This window comes from Neophocaena asiaeorientalis, unplaced genomic scaffold (assembly GCF_003031525.2).
Source record: "Neophocaena asiaeorientalis asiaeorientalis breed wild unplaced genomic scaffold, Neophocaena_asiaeorientalis_V1.1 scaffold357, whole genome shotgun sequence".
Classification (NCBI taxonomy): Eukaryota; Metazoa; Chordata; class Mammalia; order Artiodactyla; family Phocoenidae; genus Neophocaena; species Neophocaena asiaeorientalis.
Window position 1 is genome coordinate 3,278,001 of NW_020173270.1, and position 18,839 is coordinate 3,296,839.

Below are 18,839 nucleotides of genomic sequence, written 5' to 3' on the forward strand. Positions count from 1 at the left end.
TTGAACCCATATCCCCTGCATTGGCAGGTGGATTCTTAACCACTGCGCCACCAAGGAAGTCCCAGGGCTGCTTTCTAGTAGTGTAACAGTACCAGTGTCACGCCTGCAAATTATCAATTTTTTAATCCCCAGCCTAAAGGTCTTTCCTGTCTGAATCAGGATCTTGGCCGGACCCGCACATTGTGATTCAGGGGGATGTCTCCTAAGTCTCTTTGAATCTATAGATTCTTCTACCTTCTTTTTCTTTTTCTTTTTTGGTTTCTTTGCACTTTATTTGTTGGAGAAGCTGCGTCATTTGTCCCGTAGAGTTTGGTACCGTCTACCTTGTTGCTGCTTTCGTCCCTGTGGTGTCTGCATTTAGCGCAGTCTCCTGATCTGTGTCTTCCCTGACAATGTGCACTTGAATCTGGAGGTGAGGTCTTCCCGGGAAGGGGGTCCGTGCTGGTGACGTTGGCAGGGTTAACAGACAGCGCCTGGGTGACCGACCTGTCAGGAGTCACAGATGGGTGGTAATCTTGTTCCTTCTTCATGTAGTAGCCGGGATACGTTTGTGCCATTTACCCCTGTTATCGTCTGTGTGTTTACCTAGTGGGAAAGCGGGACAAATGCTTGCTTCCACCCGCCTCCTTTGTTTGCCAGTTTCAGGCCCTGCTCCCAGTCTCGACAGACATTCTGCTGGCCAGAGGCTGTTTATTCCCCAGCACACGAATCTGTGCTCTCTCTTCCCCAGCCTCAACCCCCATAGAGCCCTCTGCCCTCAGGATGAGGCTCACCCTCTCAGTGGCAGCCAAGGCCCTTCTCTCTGGGTCCCCTGCTGCCACTGCTGTCCACCCTCCCCTCCAGCTGCAGCCACGTGGGCTCTCGGGGTCCCAGAGAGGACACTGTGGCCTGTGGCACTTCTCTGCACCCTCTAGCTGTTCTCCAAGCCTGTCACAGCCTCCATGGGCCCTTCCTGGCCCCCTCCCCACCCCCACTGTTGGGTCAGGCCCCTCTCCAGCAGTGGTCACATTTCATTCTTTTGGCGAATATGGAGCGCCTCCCCAGGGCGGCCAGCACCCGGGGAAGGGGGTGCAGGACAGGAGTCCCCACAGCTGCTGCCTCCAGGGGTTCCCAGCTTGGTGGGGACACACACCCAGTGTGACAAATGCCTCCATATGGGTGGACACAGAGGAGGGGCACTGGCTGCATGTAGGGGTGTAACAGTGGTTACCAGGGGCTGCTTTCTCTTCCTTAACAAGAAGTGGGAGGCAGCAGCTCTGTGGCACTAGGGCTGCCTGCCTGGGGTGCTCTCGGCTTCCCTCCACGCTTGTGCCATGGCTGACGCTGGCCTGCAGGTGTACCGTGTGCCGTCTCACAGTTAGTCAGGAAGAAGAGAAATGCTGAGACTTTCTTGCACTTTTTTGATTTGGAAAGGAAAGCCCTCCCTAGGCTGACCTCCCTTATCTCATCGCCTCAAACTAGGTCACTGTCCACCTTGGACAAGGGGACTGATTTCCAAGTCTCGTGCAGATGGGCGGGGTAGAAACCTATTCTTCCTGGGGCCAGGGGCCAGGGGAGGGGCCGGGTCGATGTCGGTGGCGTCAGGTTGGCTTGAGAAGGCCTGACAGCTCCTGGAGGGTAGGGTCTGCGGCTCCATCGCGTGACAGATGCACCTTCTACCTTTGTGGCCTGGATGGGGGGACAGAGTCGTCCAAGTGCAACTGCAGGACCTCACTCCTGTCCCCTTTGTTCAGAAGCGGGCGTGTGGCCAGCCAGGCTGCCGCTCGCTGCATCACCAGCTCACCACGCACCATCTGCCCAGGGATGGCGGGGCGGCCGGGGCCCTGGTGCACCACCGCAGGAGGAAGGGGCAAAGAGAAGCCAGCCCGGGAAGTGCCAGCGAGAGGGCTCAGCTGCCCTGCCCCTCCTTCCTGAGCCCTGCCGGACCTGCCCTCCTTCCTCACCTCCTGTGCACTGCTGAGAGGCCGCCACTGGCTCCCTGTACTCCTAGTTTTCTCTCTCCCACGGATAGCACTTTAAAAAATTGGGGTGTAATTCACATACCAGGAAATTCACCCTTTTTAAAGCACACGAATTTGGTGGTTTTAGCGTGTTCACAGTGTCGTGCAGTCATCACAGCTTTCTAGTTCCCAGGACGGTCTCATCATTCCAGAAGGAAACTTCATCCCTATTTGCAGTTAGTTTCCACGTTCCCCTCCCCCAGCCCCTGGCAACCATGAAGCCACTCTGTCTCTGGATATGCCTGTTCTGGACGCTTCGTGTAAATGGAATCACACACTGCATGGCCTTTTGTGTCTGGCTTCTCTCACTGAGCATCGTGTTTTTGAGGTTCATCCACGTGGTAACATGTGTCAGTGCTTCATTCCTTTTAGTGGCTGGATACCATTCTGTTATATGGATGGACCACAATGTGTTTATCCATTCACCTGTTGATGGACACTTGGGTTTGTTTCTGCTTTTTGACTATTGTGAGTGATGCTGCTGTGGATATAGGCGTACAAGTTTTTTGGGTTTTTTGGTTTTGTTTTTTTTTTGCAGTACGCGGGCCTCTCACTGTTGCGGCCCCTCCCGTTGTGGAGCACAGGCTCCGGACGCGCAGGCCCAGCAGCCGTGGCTCCCGGCCCCAGCCGCTCCGCGGCACGTGGGATCTTCCCGGACCAGGGTACGAACCCGTGTCCCCTGCATCGGCAGGCGGACTCTCAACCACTGCGCCACCAGGGAAGCCCAGGCGTACAAGTTTTTATGTGAATGTGTATTTTCATTTCTTTTGGGTATACATCTAGGGGAGATATGTGGGTCATGCAGTTACTCTGTATTCAACATTTTGAGGAACTTTCATACACTGTTCCAGAGGGACCACCATTTTACCTTCCTGCTAGCAGAGCACCAGGATTCTGGTTTCTCCACATCCTTGCCAAGGCTTGTTATTTTCCTTTTTTAAAATAATTGCCATCCTAGTGGGTGTGAGGCAGTATTTTGTGGTTTTGATTTGTATTTCCCTAGTGGTTAATGGTGTTGAGCATCTTTTCGTGGGCTTATTGGCCGCCTGTATGTCTTTGGAGAAATTTCCCTTCCAGTAAAGGGGCCGGGGGTTGAGGCTGCAGGATCCTGGTCCTAGAGCCTGGGGTCCGGTCTCAGCATTGTCGCTGAGCGGCTGTGTGTCTTGGAGCGTCGTCTTCCCCGTCTGTGGGCCGAGCACTGAGGGGTGAGGGGGATGTGTGTGCGGGGCTGCGCACACCATCGGCAGGACTGCTTCATTAACCCGCTGAGAATATCATCCTGATGGTCTTTATTTCTGTCGTGGTGCCTGCTTTGCCGCTCCGCAAACAGTAAGTTGATTTCTTTTGCATGAGCGGAGCGATGGGGAGGCACACACACACACACAGAGAAGCAGATGAGGGTCCAAAGGGAGAGGGGGGCAGGCCCGGCGGCAAGGAGTGCCTCCGCCTGGTCCGTGGCTGCCCTGCAGCCTCCTGCCCAGCCCCCTGAGTGGACTTCCTTGTTTTCTCTGTTTAAGGAGGAGCCAAGGAAGGTTTGCTTCACCTACGACCTGTTCCTGAACCTGGAGGGCAACCCACCCGTCAACCACCTGCGCTGTGAGAAGCTCACCTTCAACAACCCCACCGTGGAGTTCCGGTACAAGCTGCTGATGGCCGGCGGGGTGAGTGTGCCGCTCCACATGCCCCAACATGGCCCCCAGTGCTGGGCGGCCCTGGTGCTGGGGGCCCCCCGGGGCTCTCCAGCGTGTGGTTGGGCACCCAGGACCCAGAGGGGCAGGTTGCACGGGTGGCGCCCAGCAGCTTTGGATGGGACCCAGGCGTCCCGAGTCTGCGCTAGGGTGCTGTCCGCTGCAAGGGACTAACTAGTCTCTAGTTACCCTGTAGCTTCTTGTTGGCTGTGGGTAATTAGCATCGTCCTCCATGGAGGTGGGGCGGGGTGGGGGGAGGGGGCAGGAATGGGCGTGAGGCCAATCTGTCAGCTTGGAGCCGGAGCCAGTTTTAACCAGATCAGCAAGGCCTCGCGGGGGCGTGTCATGGGGGGTGGGGGGAGCAGCCCCGGCTCTGTAGAGGCTCCCTGCTGATGCGCGCTCCTGGCGGTTTTGTCCTGGTGACACAGGCTCTCAGAACTTAGGTCTCCGTAGCAAGTTGTGTGGCCAGTGATCCCCCTGCACGTGGCAAGGCCTTTGGAGAGCTGGGTCGGGTGCTCGGTCGTGGAGGAGGACTGGACTGCGCCGAGGGCGGTGGGCTGAGCACACGGACATCCCGAGCCTGGGATGGAGGAGTCGGGCTGGGGGCGCGAGAGCCTGTGTGTGCGCACGTGTGTGTCGTCGAGGCAGGCGCACCTCCCCAGTGCGTGCAGGGCGTTTGGCTTGGGTTTCTTTGGCTCTGGGGAGCAGTCCTTTCCTGTTCACTTAATTCAGTTGGGTCTTTCTATAAACTTTTTTAAAAATATGAAAGCAATCACGTATTCATCGCAGAATACGTGATTAAGTTATGCTGTATTCCTAGTAAAAGATTAGTGTGCGATTCTAATCTAGCACATGATGGCTGACGGAGTCCAGTCACAGAGCCGGGAGGTGCAGAGTCAGCTTACACAGATGTTGGCCCTGAGTTTGCTGGGTTCAGCGGTCCTCCCCCAGCTCTGCTTCTCTACCTTATTTTCGCTGCCAGATATTTTCCAAAGTATTTCCCGAGGTGTTCCCGGGTGTTCCCCCAAAGCTTTCACGGTCACCTCTCTTTGGGAGACAGACACACAGAGCGTCCACGGGCCTCTCAGAGTCCCAGGACCCAGGCACCGAGACCTTGGCTCCCCACGTAAAGTTTTTTTTTTTTAACCTTTAGAGTCACATGGGAAAACTGGTTGTATCATTTATAGTCATTTATTTTATTTTTTAAAAACTAAAACGTTTTGAAATTTAAAAAAAAGATGTTTTCTTTGCTCTGAGGAGATGCAGGTTCAGTGAGCATCATCTAAACACGTAAAACTGGAGGGCAGAGGGAGGCCCGCGAGCTGCCACCCTGTGGTCTCTGCTGGCTGCTGTTCTGGCCCTTTGGGGCTGCCTGGAGAGCCGGTTGGCTGGTCAGGAACTTTCTCGCCCTTTGGGGCTGCGGGCTTCACGCCCCAGGCTGATGGCAGGGCAGTGCTTTCTGGTCCCAGGAGCTGCCCGAGACCTTTATGGGACGGTGGCTCCCGAGCCCTGAGTCCTGGTCCCTGTTTGCCATTCTGGGGCTCTGGGTCCCAGTGGCGCCGCCTTTGCCATCCCGTGGCGGATGGGCCCGGAGCCTGCCTGCATCGACGTTGATGTCGGCGCTGGAAGCACAGGAGGCCAGCGCAGGAGGAGCGGGCCGTCGGTGAGCCCACGAGGACTGCTTTCTGTACGGGCCCCTTCTCCCGGGGTTGCCTGAGCCCTGTCGCTCCTCGCGTGAGGCTCAGACACCATCAGCGGTGACCTGAGCTGCTTCCCGCTGTGCCAGGCGGTTGCCCGGCCCCTCAGCTTGTGTCTCATCCTTTGCCCCATCGGCAGTTGAGCTGCGCAGAGGTAGAGGCTCCTTCAGAGGCCAGGGGTGAGACGGGTCCCCGTGGAGCCATGTGCCCCAAAGGGCTGTCACAGACAGGCAGCGACACGGGAGGCCTCCACGCGTTGTCCTGGGATAGGGTTGGTTGGGGACCTTCATTTGAAGGGAGAGAAGTTGCAGCGAAAGTAGAAGGAAAAGGTCTGTGGGTGGACGCACTAAGGCATCCTGTGGCCCCGCCGTTCTCCTGGGCTGCGCTCTCCGTTGCTTCCCTGTGGCCTGGAGTATGCGGGTCGCCAACAGCGTGATCCCGGGCCTGGTGGGGCAGGCGGCTTCTGGGTGTCTGGTTCAGAGCGTGGTGGTCGGACAGGCTCCCGTGAGCAGCACCGCCTCGGGCTCCGCTGCAGGGCTTGGGGGGCGAGGGGCTCCACCGCCCTCCTTTCAACCCGGCGTCCCCGCAGCCAGGCGTGACCTTGGCCCCCCCAGATGAAACGCTGGTTCCTCGGGGAATCCCAGGCTCTCAGGGTTATTCATGGGGCCTGTCCTACCAAGCTAAATGCTTTCTTCTTTTGTGTGTGTGCGCTTTATTCTTTTGTTCTGTCTCATCAGCGTCTGGAAGGCTCCCTCTGAGCGCTGACTGCTACTAGGGTCAATTTGCAGTGTCAGTATTTCAAGGACTTGCCCGCCGCCTTCTCCCCCTTCAGCCGGGGCCTCGGGAGCCTGGCTGGAGCCGGGCAGGTGTTTCCCTGTGCACCTCCTAGCAGGACCCTGGACCCTGCCTCCTCTGGGCCCTCCCCCCCGCGCCCACCCCACGCAGCTCTCCTCTGGCCTGGCCGCACTCTCCCTGTCTGTCCACCCCGCCCGCCTCACGGTGGAGGAGGACATCGGGCACACACATCCTGCAGAGGTTGCTCCCTCCGCCGCAGCTGCCTGCTCTGGGTGTCCGGCCGGCTTCCCGCCCATGCCAACCGCGCTTCTGGTCTGTCTACACCGCCGCGTGTGGGGCAGCTTTGGCCACAGCTCCGCGTCTTCTCGGCCGGCCCGGCCCACCGCGCCCAGCCATCCTGGGACCCGGCTTCTCTTCGCTCTCTGCCCGGCCCCGCTTGGCTCCAGCGCTCGGCACTCGGCCCCTCCCGGAGGGAAGCTCCGCAGGCCGGCTTCCTCTTGCCTATCGAATTTCCAGCCTGCCTCCTTGCTCGTTGATAACATCTGTCTCTTCTTTATCACTAGGTGATGGTAATGCCCGAAGGAGCAGAAACGGTGTCCAGGCCCAGCCCCGACTACCCCATGTTACCCACAATTCCACTCTCTGCCTTCTCTGACCCCAAGAAGACCAAACCGTCCCACGGCTCCAAGGTTAGTGAGGCGGAAGGCCCAGTCATGTGGGAGCGCTGGGGCCCAGTGGCGGGGCCTGGGCTCAGGGCGCCCCTCCGCAGAGCTGGACCTTCCGTCCCCGGACTCGCTCCCTTGGCATCCTCTCTTGGAGCACATCTCTGTGCTCCGCCCGGCTGCTCTGCCCCTTCGTCAGGAGGCTTGCCCTCCTGCACCGCTCAGACAGCCAGATGATCGCAGGTTCTTCCCCCGTTCCTCTTGAGGCCAGAGAGCCTGCCCCGTTCTCCCGTCCACCGAGTCTGAGGGCCTAGGGCCACTCGGACAGAACCCCAAGAGGCTGGCGTGGCTGGGGGCCGTGGACAGAGCATGTCCACCGCTGCCTCCTGGGCGTAACTGGCACTCCCCATCCGTAGGGGCTGGCGCTCCCTCCCGCGGCTGCTCCAGGCTCCACTTCCTTCTTTGGCAGCAGCTCTGGGCAGAGAGAGCTCGCCTGGGGGAAGGGCCGGGTGGAACCATGTGGCGGAGCCAGCTGTTTCGCCTCAAGAAGAAACGTTTCCTCGTCTTCTCTCGGCCAGCCAGGCAGGTGGCACTCTGCCCTCCCGACACCTCTCTCTCTCAGCTGTCCCGGAGTGGCCTCCAGAGCCCTCGGGCTGGTCCTGCAGTGGACCTGGAAGCTTGTGGGCACGCGTCCCACGCTGCAGCCACCTACACAGCTGTGTCCCCGAGGCCAAGCTCTGCCTGGCTCTCAGGGCAGCTGCTGGTCATCCGCCACCAACCCCGCAAGTGTATCCTTTCTCATCCTGGCAGTCTTCTTGCTTCACTCCCTGTCGGGTGTCGGGGGCCTGGCCGAGGTGGACAGGTTGAACTCTTGGGCCGTCTTACAGCCTTATGCTCATCAGCAGCCTTGGAGGAGGGCCACGTCAGCCAGGCAAGGTCTTTCTGGCACTTTCCACAAGGCCACTAGGTCTCTGAAATCCTCAGATCTGTCTGACTTAAGCCCTCTGGACGCGTGAGGCCAGAGTCTTCAAGTACGGAGTGCGGCTCCAGGGTCTTCCCCTCACAGGACTCCTGGGTCTCTCCCTGAACCTCACAGGACTTGAAGAAAAATTCTTGCTAGCCATCTTGGCAGCTTCTCCGAGCCACCCACGGTTTTTCGGAAGTCGGTGCAAAATAGGAAGAGTGGGAACTGCCATCTCTTCTGTACCTGTTGCTTGCAAGTCACCTAAGAAGTGCCCCCTCCCAGGTGGTGAGGACACTCCAGTGGCCGACAGAGCCACGTCTGCTGGGGTTACTGGTGGCATCTCTTGCTGAGGTCTTTGAAACCCCTGGGACCCCCCCAAGCCAGTGGGTGTATCTGCGAGGCTTGGGAGGCCTGCAGGTAGGGTCCTTCGTCTTCACCCCTCCCGGTCCAGCATCTTTCTGCAGCCCCTGAACGCTGTGACATAGGGGGTCCCTGCGAAGGTTTCTGCTGATGGCTCTCTGACAGACCCCCTCTGCCCATTGTCACAGTCCTGCCTCTTCTTCCAGCTGAGGAAGCACTGGCTCTTTCCCCCAGACGGATTCTCCACTGCCTGGACCTGCAGAGGCTGACTGGCTGGACCGCATGCTCCAGGCAGAAGGGCCAGGAGGGAGGGGCATGGTCCTTGTAGGGCCTGGGGGCCGCTGGAGAGTCTGGCTGTTGCAGCCCCAGGTGGATTGGTCCCTGTGGTTCTGTTTCTTCCCACAGACCCCTGGAGGGTAGCTTGGCAGGCAGGAAGTGGAGCCTCCTAGGAGAGGACCGGGACCCCCTGAAGGCTCACTGTGCAGGTGGCTGTTCCCTTTGGTCCCGCCGCCCCCTGGACTTGTGCGCCTATAGCTTCAGGGCGCCCTGCCTCTCCTTGTCTGATGTCAGCCAGTCGGCCTGGTGGGCTTTTCTCTAACACTTGGTTCTTAATCATTTTGGGTCCTCGACAGCTTTGAGAACATGACTGCAGTGGAGCTTTGCCCCAGGAATGTCTACATTATGCTACAGACTTAGTGTGTGACTTCAGAGGGCCTGTGCTCTTGGGTGCCCGTACAGAGCTCCAGGTGAAGAGCCGCCGCTCCGAGGCCCCTGCTAGTTGGGCAGGCCCTGGACAGCGGGGAGGCTCTGCCGACCCGGGCAGGGGGCCGTCGGCAGTCGTGCCCATCAGGGGTGCTCCGCTCCACCTCTCGGGGCTGGGACTGTGCGGCCCAGGCGGGCTCATGGACGCTGCAGGAAGAGGCCAGGATGGTGTGGGAGGTCTCTGTTTCTTGCCTCCCTCCTTGGGGGAACAGCTTGCTGGAGAGTGGAGCCCCCAGAGACCGGCCCCATTCCACACAGCAGCCCCCCAGGGGTGCCCCTTTGCACAGGCTTCTAAAGGGGTGCTCGTGGTGTGAGCACCCCTTCCCGCTGCCGTGGTGACGTGATGGCCGGGGCCAGGGCACAGGGCCGACTTCTCTCCAGGGAGGTGGCAGGAGTCCATGGCCCCATGGGGCTGGCCCTGAACCTTTGGCACTGGTGTGGGTAGTGGATCCGCAAGAAAACGGGGACTCCAGTAGGTCAGAGGTGGTTCTAGGCTGTGCCGTCTTTCCCTGTGGCTCTTTGCTGGGAGGCTTCTGTCGCTGGACCCTTGGAGACTGTGAGCGCAGGAAGCAGAAGCCCAGCTGCTGGGTGTTCACCTGGCTCGCCCGTCCCTTCAGCACTTGGGGTGAGCTGGTAGAGGGAGGCTGCTTTGGGGGCCCCGCCCAGGTGGGCCCCTGTGGTCTAGCTGCTGGTGGTGCCCAGCCGTGCACCTGTCCCACAGAGTTGGGGGCAGAATCCTGGCAGCGGACGGCAGCGGGCACCTGTCCCGCAGCCCTGGCTGTGCGGCGAGGTGGTGATGCGGTGTACGCGGTGTTGGCGAGGAGCAGGCCCGCCAAGGTGTCAGACGGGGCTCCTGCCTGGGGGCGGGGTGACTGTGCACTCGCTGTCTGCCCTGTCCGCCCTGCCCGCCCTGCCCGCCCTGCACTGTCGCCTGGTGAGGTAGGTGGTCTTGCTCCTGCTTAGAGGGAGCGCAGGCGTGCAGGCTTGGAGGCCACCAGCCCGCCTTCCCGGCGGCCCGGTGCAGGGCCGCTCACTGCCTCTGTTGCCGGTGGGAGCCCCCCTGACCTGGCTCATCAACGCCAAAGTCCAGGCTCCACCCTCAACCCTCGGTTTCCGAGGCGGAGGTTGAGGCATTGCACATGGTTTAGAAAAGCTGCCCAGGCGGCTTGGGTTTCGGGATACGTCTAGGAGCCGTTAGTCATGCGCAGTGCCTGGGAACCTGGCAGGCACGCAGTTAATGCTGAATGTGGAGATTAAAGGGCGATCAAAGAGCTGCGGTGCTGGTGCGCGTTGGGGCCAGGCCAGGCCGGGCCGGAGCCGGGCCTTCCAGGCAGGGTGGGGGCGACCTGGGGAAGCACCTGGCTCTGGTGGGGACAGAGGAGAGGCCCCGCCTGCTGGCGCCCCCAGCCCCCGCGCCGCAGCAGCCCCGCGGGAAGCTGCAAGGCGCTGGAGCGGGAGTGGGTCCGTGTGGCTTGCCTGTCTGTATCTGACTCACCGTGTACTCTTCTTGAATCCCTCAGGGGAGTCTTAGCCTGCAGCCGCCTGGGACCTGCTGACACTTCCTAGTAGTTTAAAGGGACAGCTCCATTTAAAACTCTCACCTGCTGCCTTACTTTTTCGCTTTATGGAAGATTTTCTCTAGCTGAGTCTGAATCAGGTGGATTATACTTTGTAGGGGTCGTGGGAGGCGGAGCAGGGCGGCCCCGAGATGCCATTTGACCGTGTCCCCCTCCTGCCCGGCATTGCAGGACGCCAGCAGGGAGAGCGGCAAGGCCTGCAAGGCCCACAAGACGACCAAGGAGCACCGGGAGCGGCCACGCAAGGACTCAGAGAGCAGGGGCGCCTGCAAGGAGCTGGAGCGCGAGCAGGCCAGGAGCACCAAGGACGCCGCGCGGAAGCTGGGCGAGGGCCGGCCGCCCAAGGAGGACAAGGCCCCGCCGCCCAAGGCCGCATTCAAGGAGCCCAAGATGGCCCTGAAGGAGACCAAACTGGAGAGCATGTCCCCCAAAGGCGGGCCCCCGCCGCCGCCCCCGCCCAAGTCTTCCAGCAAGCGGCCGGCCGCCGCCGACTCACCCAAGCCCAGCGCCAAAAAGCAGAAGAAGAGCAGCTCCAAGGGGTCCAGGAGCGCCCCGAGCACCTCACCCCGCACCTCATCTTCCTCCTTCTCGGACAAAAAACCGGCCAAGGACAAGGGCGGTGCCAAAGCGGAGAAGGTCAAGCCTGAGAACGAGCCCAGGGAGATCAAAAAGCCTCAGGAGGCGGAGGAGTCCAACTCGGAGGACGAGGCCTCCTTCAAGACCGAGGTGAGGTGGCTCCTTCCCCCGCCCTTCTCCCCTTCCCACACCCCACCCTCGTCCTCTCTCTGCGGGCTCTGAGCCGCCCAGAGGTTACAAGGAGGCTGGGCGCCCACTTGCTCCATGTAGCTTTGGGCAGCCTCTGTGCCTTGCCAGATCTCAGTTTCCCCTTACGTTGGGGGTGACGAAACCGCCTCGCGAGAGATCTGTGTGGACGGTGCTTGGGATGAAGGGTCCCAGTTCAGCGTTATACTGGTATCTGCGTTCACAGCTCTTCTCGGGTTGCCCCCTGTGTGGGCCGGAGTCTCACTGGCCGCTTTGGGGTCAGGGTGGGCGATTGTGTCTCACCATGGAGTCTTTACCCGGCTGCCGCAGGCTCGGTCAGCCAGGGCACCCCCTCCCTCCACTCGTGATGTGGTGTCCCTGTGTGTTTTCATCCCACTCTCTGGGTCCGGGAGCCAGAGGTTCTGGGTTTTTCCTGCAGCAGCATTTCCATGCAGCTCTGAATGTCACCATCAGAGACGGCTTGAGTCACAGAGGAGCTAGGGGCCAGATTGTTGACTCTGGGTAGCCAGACCTCTCTGGGCCTTGGAGGGCCACGTCATTTCCGCATGCTGTTTGGCCTCTGGTACTCAGCGAACAGGGACTTGGAGGGATGGATGGATGGATACATAGTTGGATGGACGGATGGATGAGTGAGCGATTGACCCCCTCACCTGTATCACCAGCCCCAGCCCTCAGTGGCCTTTTTTTAAAAATTAATTATTTATTTACGGCTGCATTGGGTCTTCGTTGCTGTGCGCGGGCTTCTCATTGCGGCGGCTTCTCTTGTTCTGGAGCACGGGCTCCAGGCACGCGGGCTTCAGTAGCTGTGGCTCGAAGCCTCTAGAGCGCAGACTCAGTAGTTGTGGCCCACGGGCTTAGCTGCTCCGCGGCGTGTGGGATCTTCCCGGACCAGGGCTCGAACCCGTGTCCCCTGCATTTGGCAGGCGGCTTCTTAACCACTGCGCCACCAGGGAAGCCCTCAGTGGCCTTTTGTAGTTCCCAGACTCTTATTCACTCTCAAAGGCAGAAGCTTTGTCTCCAGCATTGCTGCTCAGAGAGCCACTGGGACTTTGCAGATGGTTCCCAGAGGTGAAGCCAGAGGTGGTTTGTGTCAGTAGCACCGATGTCGTGAGTGTGCGGCTTCCAGGGGCACCTCGTTGGAGGTGGCTGGGGGTGACAGTTTGGCTCATGGGTAACAGTGCATCCCCACAATTAGGGACACACACAGGGCTGGTGATGTCACATGCCCAGCGCTTCTTGCGCCCGGGAGACTGTCTGCCAATGAACCTGAGGATGGCAGGACCCCGGAACGTCTCTCTTACTTGGAGACTCCTGGGAGTCCAGGGCCCTCCCAGCCACCTCTCGGTTGCCGGAGGTTCTTTGGGTGCTTCATAGCACCCCATCTAGCATCTTTCTCTCCCGTCTGCTCAGACCCGGAGCTCTGGTCTGGTGCGCTTCCCTCCTGTCCGCCTCAGATGCTTCCAGAGAGACCTTCCTGTGCCCAAGGCTGGTGCCCCTGTGTAGGGAAGAGGTGGAGGCCTCCCTGAGCCCTGCCTCCCTGGCTGAATGTTGGCGCCCTGGCCGCGGGTGTCCACCCTGCCCTCCTGCTGTGATTGTTGTGAGCACCCGTGCCACTGTGGGCAGCTACCTCCGCCTGCTCCGTGCGGTGGGGTGGGGCTGGCTGGGTGTCCAGTGTCTGTGGCCTTGGCCACCGCGGCCCTGAGGCTGGAATCGCTCAAGGAAGCCCAGGGCTTTCTCCTGGCTGAAGAGGCGCATCCAGCACGCTGAGAGACTTCTGAACGGCGAGTCTGGGCCGTCAGCATGCCCGGGGGATCTCTAGGGCTGCTGGACAGTGACTCACATGTCCTGACCCTGGGACCTGGCGAGGCACAGGTGGCCATGGCGAAGGGAGCAAGACGGCCTTCCAGACCCGGGCCTCCCCAGCTGCCCTTGCCTGTCTCCGGCCGTCCCACGCTGGAGGCCGAGTGGGCGCCACTGCCGGAAAGCTCTGACCGCTGCGTGGAGCCCAAGTCTCCTCCTCCCCGTCGGCCCTCAGAGGGGCCAGGCAGCTCCTCATCTGAGTCCTGGGCCAAGCCCCCCAGCTCCTCTGGCTCTCCTCTGGCTGCTCCTCTGGGGTCTCCTTGGCTGTGGGGTTCCTGACACTCAGTCCCTTTCAGTCACAGGCCCTGGAGCACTGGGAGCACAGCAGGCCCTCCACCCTCCTTCCGGACGCCCCGTGTGGCCTGAGCCCCAGGACACGTTGGCAGCCCCTTGAGGGCTTTTCTGACCCCCAGTAACCATTAGGCTCTTGGGGCTGACACCACTTCCAGATTCCCCCCTCCCCTCCACACCCCGCCTCTTGGATTCATGTGGAAGGAAAGGGGACGAGTGTGGCTGAGAAGCCCGCCTGGCCTGGGCCGTCAGGACAGAGCAGGTGCTGCCCTGCCCTGGACCTTCCTGAGCCTGTTGGCCCGAGCCTGCGTGCTGGTGGCCTCCCAGCCAGGTCTTCCCTGCCCCGGAGCTCTGTCCGAATTCCCTGCCCCAGAGGTCGGAAGTGCAATTGGCATCGACCTCCGTGTGCTTAGCAGAAGCCTTCAGGGCAGCTCTTTTACAGATGGGGAAACTGAGGCTTAAAACCACAGGCTGCCTTGGCCAGTTGGTGAGAAAGCCAAGGTCAGAAGCCAGGACCTCCAAGCCAGAATAAGAACTCAGGGATATGCATGCCGGGGGAACCGTGTGGCTCCAGGCCCGTTTTTGGGGGTGGGGAGGGTCACACACTGGTCTGACTGGTACCCACCCAGTGGACAGTGGGTGATGCCAGTCTAGGCTGGTTTCCCCGGGAGGGTTTCTCGGGGCACACCACTGGCCCGTGTGAAGGTAGCAAGTTGGGGACGTTGGCAGGGGCGTGCTGGGAGGGCCCGGAGCGGGTCGGGCTGGGCGGTGGCGGACCCCAGAGTAGGGAGCCCTCAGCTCTTCAGCTGGGAAGCATTCTGTGCCCAGGCAGTGGGATCCTTCTCTGAGTCTGCTGAGGAGAGACCTGAGCCTTCCCGGGTCTCCTTCCAGGAGCTGGGGCTGCCCTCAGCCCACGGGCCAGGGGGAGGGGCTCCTCTCCTGGGGTCTCCTCTCCTGTGGCACGTGCCAGGATTGAGGAGACACTGCTGGGTGTCTCCGCCTGTCTCCTGGCCCCTTCCAGGTGCTCAGGCTGCTCAGCTCCCCCAGACAGTCCCCGAGGACAGGAGGCTGGACGGCGTCTGGGCGCCCTGGGCTGGCAGGCTTTCTGAGCCATGGAGTGCCCACTGGAGCCCAGCCTGGCCCAGCCCCCGGCGCTGGGCGTATCACTCTGCTGCGCATACCTGTGCCAGCCTGTTGGTTTCTCCTGAGGGCCCAGAGCAGACGCCACCCAGTTCTGGCTCAACCCCTTCCCCACGCAGGCCTCTCAAGTGGGAGGTGCTGCCCCGTGCTACTTACGCCTTAGTATCCTAGGGCCTGGGCTCCTAGTTTGGGCTTTTACTGCCCCCTGGTGGCCAAGTCGGGGCTAAAGGAAGAGGAGAAGGGGGATGTGACCGGCTCTGGGTGCAGTGGGGCCAGCTGTGCGTCCACTGTGTCCTCAAGTGCTTGTCACTTGCCCACACACTCACTCATCATCACCTCAGGGGCACCCAGTGACAGGGAGACAGCTTGTTGTCGCCACTCAGCCTCGGGACAGACTGAGGAAATGAGGGGCAGGATGAGGACGCACCCACCTTTCCTGTTCGGACCTTCCAGCTGTTGGCCGCAGCGCACACCAGCCAGCTGTGCTCTCGCCGGAGGAGGGTAGGGCCCGCGAGTGAGAGCAGCCACAGTCGCCTGCCCCCGCCCGCCTCCAATGCCCCTGCGGCGAGAGCTGGCCTCGGCCCCGTCCTCCTGCGCGGGCAGGTGGGAGCGCCAGGCGTGGCTGGAGATTTACCGTCCCTCAGTGGGAAAAGAAAGGTCATTGGTTGCGTTTTGAATGCACACTGGCGGCACACTGGCGGCATCCTGGGGCTGGGGGAGGCGGTGGGATGGGGTCAGGGTCTCGGGTGCCGGGGCCTGGCGCCTTGGCGGCCTTTGGAGTGCGTATCTGGGGCGTCCTGCCTGGCTGTCCCTGCCACCGGAGGGCTCCTTTTCTTTGGACTGAAAGATGACTGTTGTCCTCTCTCCCTGCTGCCCCCCGCCTGCCCTGCCGTGGGGTGAAGTCCGCCCAGTCGAGCCCATCCAACTCCAGCTCCAGCTCCGACTCCAGTTCAGATTCGGATTTTGAGCCATCTCAGAACCACAGTCAAGGTGCGTGCTGGGAAAGGAGAGAGCCGGGGTGGGGACGCGTGGGGCTGGTTTCTGGTGGAAAGGCTCACTGCTCTGGGAGCAGCCCCCGAGCTTCCCGGAGGCCAGTGGGGCACTGGGTCTGGTATGGAGCCCAGGTTCACAGGGAATCTCGGGTCTGGTATGGAGCCCAGGGGTTCACAGGGAATCTCGGGTCTGGTATGGAGCCCAGGGGTTCACAGGGAATCTCCCAATGCGGGCTTGCTCGTGCCCGAGTTTCAGCACACCTTGAGGGCCAGAAAAGCCCGAGGGCAGGGCGCGAGGGAGGGTAGGGAGGCTGGGGCCTGGGCTGAGCTTGCCCAGGGTTTCACTTCAGGATACGCTGTTTGCCTGGACCGGGCCCCAGAGATCCGTGTCCACAGGTGTGTGGACGCTCAGGGGTCTGGTGCTAAAAGCAAAACTGGCACAGATGACCCGACCGCCAGCTGTCCGTCGCCTGGGCCCTCAGCTTTGCCCCATCTGTGCGACAGGGCTTTGAGCTGTGCTTTGTGGGTCTGCGGCGGAGGGCCCTGTTGTGACTTGGGCTCTGCCCTTGCCGGAAGCCTCCTCTCCAGCTCCTCCCAGATGGAGGCTCACTTGGCCAGCGCAGGGTCCCTTCCTCTGCCTCAGCCACCCAGCCAAGCACCCCGCTCCTGCCGCATGCCTGGCCAGCACTCGGCCCAGGCCCCCGCAGCCTGCAGTGCTGCCTTTTCCCTGCAGGCCGCCTGGGGTACTTGTTGGGAGGCGGCACCAGACCCATTTCCTGCCCCAGAGTGGATAGGGCCCCCTGGGCCCTCGACCCCTGCCCACCCTCGCACTGGAAGCACCTCTTCTGGTGGGTCGGATTGAGAATTTCCTCCACGGCCTGCAGTCCCTTTTGGAGGGTGGGGGAGAGCTGGGGGAGGCGAGCATAGTCCGGGGGCCTGACATAAAGACACACAGTCCTGAGGGGGCTGGGGGATGGGGTGCTCCAAGCCCACAGTCTCTCCAACGGTTCTTATCTACGGGGAAGGGAGGGGGAAACCTGCCGTGCACGGGATCACATGACCAAGGTAATTGAGGGCTTTGTGTCCCTCTGTTGCCTTGGTAACAGGAATATAAACCAAGATGCCGTCTGTAGGGGACTGGAACCGAGTGTCTCTGGAGAAAGGGGAGGACGGTGGGCCGGGAGCAGTGGAGGGGCCTGCCACGGGGCTGGGCAGGCCCGAGGAGGGGCGCAGGCTGGGGGGCTGGTGTTCTGTGGCCCATGCTGCAGGCCGCCTCGCCCTTCTCAGCCAGGACTGGTTCATCCTGCCTGCAGGCAGAGCTCTGATCCCAGCAGCCGGAGCAGAGGAGGGCTGCTCCTTCCCTTTGCAATGGAGGGGCCCTGCGGTCCTGTCTTGGGCCAGGGGCCAGAGGCCTGTGAGGAGGGCCAGGAAGGTAGGGGTGGGGGGAGCCAGGAGTCTCTTAAGGAGGGGGTGGCCACAGGCGCAGTGCTTGGAGATAGGCGGCAGGCCCCACCTGGCCAGAGGAACCTCCGAGGTGGGTTTGCCTGGGTGTGTTTTGGAGGTCGTGGCGTCAAGGAGCTCCATGTGGCCCTGGGGGTGGAGGGGACTCTGGGGTGCACGTGGAGCCCTGAACCCCCTTCTCTCCCCCTCCCTCCCTCCATCCCTTCCTCGCGGCCCTCACCAGGACCCCTGCGCTCCATGGTGGAGGACCTGCAGTCTGAGGAATCTGACGAGGACGACTCTTCGTCAGGCGAGGAGGCTGCTGGCAAGACGAACGCAGGAAGGGACTCCAGGTGCCTGGGCCAGAGGGGAGGAGTGGGCGTGGGCGCACCGGGGCAGCTCTGCCTGGCCCTGCTGTAATCGTGGGGCCTCCAGGAGGTGGGCCAGGACGGGGGCTCCCCGGGGTGAGGCAAAGGGAGCCTCTGAGCCCACCGGGCGGTGCCCTGCCTAGGCATTGAGGTGGGCCTGGGGGCCTCAGGGGGCATCCTTCCTCCCCTCGCTGGAGGATGTGGCTGCCTGGCAGGGAGGGGCAGGACGCTCAGGGAGAGGAGTCCATCGCCACCCGAGAAGGGGGGCGAGGCGGTGCCCAGCAGCCCGAGGACCAGCCTTGGTCCCAGGCATATGGGGCAGTGGGGGCTGGTTCCTCTGCTCTCGGGCTCGGGCCAGGGGTCCCTTCCCCCTTCCCCAGGTGCACTGGCCCAGGGAAGATGACGTGTGGCCTTCCCCCAGAGTGGGGTAAGCCGAGGCCCCTCCTTTGGACACCCCCAGGCCTTGGGAGCGAGCCCACCTCAGGGATGGCTGTGCGTTCTCAGCCTCCAGCCCAGCGCAAGTGCCAGCCTTGGCCCCAGGACTGTGGGGTGGGCTCAGCGGACTCGGGGTCTGGGCCCCGCCCAGCAAGGGGCGGGCGTCTGATGTCACCACGCTGGCACCTGTGTCCCTCCCTCCCGGGGCGTTGGGCTCAGGCTGCCGCTGGCAGGGACTGTCCTGCAGGGTGCCGCACCGCGCCGGCATTCTGAGCCTGCAGTGAGCAGCGAGCCCCGCCGGGATCCCAGAGCCTCTCAGAGCCAGCGTGCTCGTCTCTGGGTTCTTTGCTCTTTGAAGGCAGCTCAGATGCAGTCTTTCTTTCCTTTCCTTTTAAGCCGGCAGTGACCGCCTAGAGCTGGCTGAGGGGGTCTCCTGAGCTGTAGGGGGAGCGCCGGGCGCTGGCCTGGCCCCAGGGAGGGGCCGAGTCCGTCCCAGAGCCCCAGAGCATTGTTTGCAGGGTGGGGCCCCCTCCCCTGAGCACAGGGTGGCCTGACAGGGTGTCGTGTCTGCGTTCAGGTTGAGCTTCAGTGACAGCGAGAGCGACAACAGTGCCGACTCCTGCCTACCCAGTCGGGAGCCCCCTCCACCCAAGAAGCCGCCCCCACCCAACAGCAAGGTAACGTCCTAGAGGCCGGCTGAGGGTTGGGCCTGGGGTTTCTCCAAGCGTCTGAGGCTCAGGGTGGTGGGTGCAGAGGAAGGTCATTTCACCCCCAGGCCCCAGAGATCGTCAGCTGCCCAGGAGGGGCTGCCCTTAGAGTTGGGTCCAGGGCCAGAGGAGGGAGGACAAGCAGGCCTGGGGCCTGGGAAGGCGGTGGCCCTGGGGGCTGGGGAAGGGGGTGTGGGCTGGCGCTCACACAGACCTGGGGTCACCCTGCAGACGTCAGGCCGCCGGAGCCCGGAGCCCTGCAGCAAGCCCGAGAAGATCCTCAAGAGGGGTGCCTACGACAAGGTGGGGGCTGGGGGG

The 18,839-nt window shown here is 61.9% G+C and overlaps 1 protein-coding gene across 1 annotated transcript in view; it reads left to right on the forward strand.

The window, feature by feature from the left end:
• Nucleotides 1-18,839, forward strand: part of MLLT1 (MLLT1 super elongation complex subunit) — a 55,709-nt gene that overhangs the window by 33,898 nt on the left and 2,972 nt on the right. The window contains exons 4-10 of the mRNA XM_024746018.1: nucleotides 3,518-3,661; nucleotides 6,744-6,869; nucleotides 10,677-11,231; nucleotides 15,482-15,569; nucleotides 17,256-17,364; nucleotides 18,392-18,491; nucleotides 18,753-18,824. Coding sequence (XP_024601786.1) covers nucleotides 3,518-3,661; nucleotides 6,744-6,869; nucleotides 10,677-11,231; nucleotides 15,482-15,569; nucleotides 17,256-17,364; nucleotides 18,392-18,491; nucleotides 18,753-18,824 — 1,194 coding nt within the window. The remainder of the gene's footprint in view (nucleotides 1-3,517; nucleotides 3,662-6,743; nucleotides 6,870-10,676; nucleotides 11,232-15,481; nucleotides 15,570-17,255; nucleotides 17,365-18,391; nucleotides 18,492-18,752; nucleotides 18,825-18,839) is intronic.